Source organism: Archocentrus centrarchus, chromosome 16, assembly GCF_007364275.1.
Source record: "Archocentrus centrarchus isolate MPI-CPG fArcCen1 chromosome 16, fArcCen1, whole genome shotgun sequence".
Classification (NCBI taxonomy): domain Eukaryota; kingdom Metazoa; phylum Chordata; class Actinopteri; order Cichliformes; family Cichlidae; genus Archocentrus; species Archocentrus centrarchus.
The window spans coordinates 7869961-7875134 of record NC_044361.1 but is presented as its reverse complement, the minus strand read 5'-3'; the positions used below and the strand labels follow the sequence as shown (position 1 = coordinate 7875134).

General features: G+C 39.6%; 1 protein-coding gene and 1 long non-coding RNA gene across 2 annotated transcripts; one reads left to right on the top strand and one right to left on the bottom strand.

Annotated features, from left to right (window-relative positions):
• The first annotated feature begins 248 nt into the window (after positions 1–248).
• Positions 249–1155, top strand: LOC115795065 (mannose-specific lectin-like). Its single transcript, XM_030750837.1, is given in 2 exon segments — positions 249–338; positions 913–1155. Coding segments are annotated over 2 exon segments (333 nt in total).
• Positions 1156–3758: 2603 nt separating this feature from the next.
• On the bottom strand, positions 3759–4866 carry LOC115795129 (uncharacterized). The gene is made up of 3 exons (XR_004021228.1): positions 4564–4866; positions 4409–4469; positions 3759–3961 (listed from the first exon to the last, which is right to left on the bottom strand). It is a non-coding gene; the product is annotated as an uncharacterized LOC115795129 (long non-coding RNA).
• Positions 4867–5174: the final 308 nt, after the last annotated feature.

Genomic DNA, 5174 nt, shown 5'->3' with positions numbered 1-5174 from the left:
TAAACACAGCACCTGTAAGAACTAATGAGGTAATTAATTCTAGCTGCAGTCATTTTGTCTTTTTGATAACATTAATCTGAAATAAAGTATAGGCTCATTTACATCCATTATTATTTTACTGCTTGACAATTAAATACAAAAAAAGAGTTTCTGACTTGAACTGCAAATCTGACTGAAAAATGTAAAACATCTCTGAGAAGAAACATTTTAACTTTACCCAACTTTTTTTTATCCTGTCTGTTAGAATCATGAACAAGAACTCCCTCAGCACTAACCAGGAGCTGCTTAAAGGCGAGTACCTCCTCAGTGAAAATGGGAACTACAAAGCCATCTTCCAGGTCAGGAAAACATGATTGTAGCCCACATCACTTTATGATTATATGGACCAAAAACAGCTGATAACATTAAAACGTGGTCCTCTTTGACATGCAGGACATGCAGGCCAGTAGATCAGTGTTACTGCTCATTTGTGTATTGTTCTGAGTGGAAAAATCTGTTTGATGATGATTTTCTTTGAATTTCAGTCAATAGTAACAGTTTTCTGAAAAAAAAGCCCAAGAAATAAAGAAACAAAATAGAACTGAAATAAAAGTTCACAAATTACAAGATTATACCAAAACAAAGACCAAAGAAAACACTTAGTTAGGAATAAATAAAGAGAAGATAATGTTTAACTAATGTTCATAATTATGCATGAGTTTTATATTTAATTACTACCTGATTTTGAAATATTCTTTCAATTAGTGAACTGCACAGTCGCAGCTATTCTACCTTCAACTTGGTGTTATGTTTTAATCAAGTCATCCATCATCATCCTTTGGAAGTGTCCTAACTGGATATCAGTTCTAATACAGTGCAATGCTAAAATATATCTATTGTAGCTTCAACTGTCTGTTTTGTTGCAATTTGCAGGAAGATGGCAACTTTGTCATCTATGGCTGGAAACCTATCTGTGCTACAGCAACAAATGGCAAAAACCCCTCTTGAATCATCCTGCAGGGGGATTCAAACCTGGTCATGTACACCCAGGATGATAAACCAGTGTGGAGCAGTGGAACTAATAAAGCCGAAATCTTTCAAGTCCTGCGTCTGACCATGAATAATAATGGTGTCCTGATTCTTACAAGAAACGGGAAACAAATCTGGAGCTCTTGAATTCAGATTAAACTCATGATGTAGTGAGAGCCACATGCTCTGCTGTCAGGTTAAAATAAAAGATCTGATTGTTCTCGTGTGTGTGTGTGTGTGTCAGTATTGAGGTCTTTATCATTACACTGTTTAAAATAAATTGCTCCTACCACACAGCATCTCATTGAAGCTCAAATAGAAAATAAGGCTTGTATTAAATTAAGTTCTACATGTTCTCTGTGTTTACCTGTTTGTATAAAGTCTGTTTCCACATCACCTGTTCCATCAGAATCAGCGGCTCCAGGGAGAACACTTCAAGACATCTTGGAGGAGCAGCAAGGGGCATCAGATATAAAGGGGGACTCGGACGTGTCTCCTGGAAATCCAGACTCTCAACAGACAGGGGCAGAATAATCCCCTGAGTCTGGATCTGGCTGAGGTAGTCTACCCTCAGTCCAGCAACGTGGCACTCCCTGGACAGGGAGGAGTCTGAAGAAAACAACAGAAGAAAACAACTCGAACATCAAATTCAGAGGAGAAAGGGGGAGAATAATCCCCTGAGTTTCTTCCATCTGGTAGAGGTAGTCAACCCTCTGACCAGCACCGTGACCCCTGCGGTTGCAGAGGGATCTGAAGAGCAATGAAGGGCTAAGGAGAAGAAGAAGACACTCCACACATTAAAAAAAACAAAAAAAAAAAAACGGTGGTAAAGTTGTAGTTGGTTAAAAGTTCCTAGTACAGAGGGTTTAGTACTAATACAAAGTTGAGGGTGTTCTTAAGCCTAAAATGGGAAAGGTGGGTGCAGTAATGGCGGTGGTTGTTGGATTCATATATTTACTAGGGTATTTGTTTAATAAATCAGATGCATTGTCTCATGTTCCGCCCACCGATACTTTGCTAACACGTAAAATTCGCTCCACCCAAAGTGTCGATTATGTTTGGATATTTATAGAGGAATTGAATTGAACTATGTCGAGGGTTCCACACAATCATTCTAATTTGATCTCTATCAGGTTATTTCATGTGGCTCCAATCCAGCTGATTGGAGGGGATATGACCTGTATGTTTGTGCGACCCCTGTAGTACAAGCTGATTGTGCCAAGGGTGCCAAGCCCTGTAGTGTGATGGGATGTACAAGAGGGTTATGTTCGGAGTGGGGACAGACAGTGGTCTGGATGGGCCCAAACTGGACCCCGAATTATCATTAAGGCCCTGAAAACAAGGCTGATCAGATTAAATTTCAAAGAAACCAGCTACAGAAATCAGGACAGCAGGGAGTCAATCTCGTTGTGGTAAGTATTGATATGGCTGGTATGGTATGGTATGGTATGGCTGAAGGGTCTTTTTCCTTGTACACATTCCAGTCCGAAGGTATTGTATCTAAATCTAGTTGTGGATCAGACAGGGAAAGATACTCAGGGCCTTGATAATCCCCTAGACAAATGGATGTTTTGGATGTTTGGTCAATGGAGAGGTCTTATATTGTCTATAATGCTATCAGTTGCTACATTCATTGCCATATTAGTAACTTGTGGTTGTTGCTGCATACCGGGTATCCGTTCTTTATGTAATCGGCTCATCATTTCGGCTGTAGAAGAGAACCATCCATCACCTTATATGATGCCCCTGTTAACACAGGATGGCCAAGAAGATCCTGATCTCATTGAGATGCAGAGGTTCTTGGTGTGATCCCTTAATTGGGATCAAAAGGAGGATTGTGGGGAGATAAACTATTTAGCATTATGTGTATTAGTTACAATTGCTAGCAATTATTTGTATGATTTATATTTGTTAGTTTTATTTGCATTTAGCAGTATATACTTATTAGTGAACTGGAACAGACTTTTCCTTCTCAGTGTGCAGGCTGGTCATTCCTTAGGTGTGGTTGTCATAGAAACCAGTGTAGGAATTCCAAAAAAGGTCAAAGGGTAAATCCTTTAGAAGAAGTGGAGGATGGGGCATATAAGCAGAAGAGAGACGGTGAGAAGGTTAGACTAGATGGAGCAGAGGGACAGGGAGGTAAGGTCTGATCTAGTCTCTCAGATATATCTGATTTAACATGTTTTATGTCATATACTCTGTTAATTAATGCTTGAATAAATGTTTATATTATGACGTGAGTATTTGCATGATCTGTGTGGTTCTTTTCACCATCAACGAACCTGGGTGGGATCACTAAATTAGAAGTTTTAAACAAAGTAATGATTTTTTAAAGTAGGATTGGAAAACAAATCCCAACACAGTGAATGGGGATGCTGTAGTTTTGTTATAATTGTATGTTATTTTACCAGTAAGGGTATCAGCAGCTCAAATTTGATGTACAAATTATGGTTTATGTGTAAGTAAGATGTATGTTACATCAGTATTTTCAGTTTAAGATAGTAATCTTTGGTTTATTTGTTTCCTTGCTCTTACAGTGTGTTCACAAAAGGTTTCAAAGATTCAAGTCTTCAATAAAGTTTCTGTGAACCATCAGTATAAGAGACCATCATTCAGTTGGGGATGCTACAGGGCTTTTGAAATGAATCATTGTTCTATAGGAATCTGAGAGCTGATTAGGTCACTTTACAGCACGAAAACACACTCACTCACACATGCTACAAGGCAATATTTATTGAACGATCCCCCTACGAAAAAAAAGAAAACAGCTTCATAATATTTAGTAGGTTCTGGCCCATGCAGTGCCACGATCACAGCTCACTGAAGATGGATCTTATGAAGAAATTGCTGTGATCCTGCAGGTAGAAACTCTGATCTCGCAGCCATTTAGTTACATTCTTTGAAGAAGTTCGAAGTGCGACGACATGAGTCTGAGGCACTCTCAAAGATCTGCCTGTTTAAATAGAAATTTTTTTCTTTATATAACAAATATGCTTTTTGGAAAGTACTGAGAACACAAGTAAGGTGGCAAAAAGACATGCAACATTTGGGGTCGGTGCAGATTCAAACCCAGGCCTCTGCATTAGCCTCAGAAAGTCTAACTAGCATCTCAGACTTTGGTCATCACCACCACCATCTAAGCACAAAATGATGGAATATCTTTTGGAATAATGGACTTAAAGACTGAATGCAACGGGGCACTGAAGCTGCTGTGCATGATGGTGGCCCAGCACCTTACTGAAACACTTTATATTGGATGTTCCTTTAATTTGTCAACTGTTGTACAGTATATATACTGCAAATAGATCAGCCAATTAATGTATCACACAGTCATGTAACATTTATTCAAAGTTTCAGTGATTTATTTGACCTATGTGTATTTTGCTATCCAGAAGCTTACCTCCAGTGACCAGTCTTGACAACACAAGCAATGTCATCAGTTATGTCATCGTCAGTGAAGGCTTCAAGAAAAGAAAAAAACATTTTTTAATATGCAAAATAAAAAAGGAAAATGAAATTAATTAATATCTGTTTGCTTCTGGAGCAAGGACTCACCTGTGCAGGAGGTACAGCACTCATTCTCGGACTGGTGATACCCCGAATCACAGAAGTCTGTATCAGAGAGCTGGAAGAGCCCATGAAAGCTTGCATCCTCCTCACTGCTTGAATCCACCTCCCGCTTTCGTCTTTTGATGCCACCTGTGCTGTTTAACACGAGGGTTGTGTTCACTGAGATGATGGTGGAGTTAGTAGTAGCAGGGCTAGCAGTAGTATTTGTAGCAGTAGGGTTTGCAGCAGTAGTGTTTGTAGCAGTAGTGTTTGTAGTAGGGTTTGCAGCAGTAGTGTTTGTAGCAGTAGTGTTTGTAGTAGGGTTTGCAGTAGTAGTGTTTGTAGCAGTAGTGTTTGTAGTAGGGTTTGCAGTAGCAGTGTTTGTAGCAGTAGTGTTTGTAGTAGGGTTTGTTGTAGTAGTAGTAGTAGTAGTAGTATTGGTCAGCTGAGTGGTTGTTGTACTGGCGCTTGTTGGTTGGATGGTGGCTGCAGTGGTCATTTTCCTGACTGTTGTTGGCTTGGGTGTGGTAGGTATGGGCTTGCCAATCACTGTGACCACGGCGGTGTTCAGATGAGACCTCCTGTCCACTTCACAGATAACTGCAGCAAACCAGTCA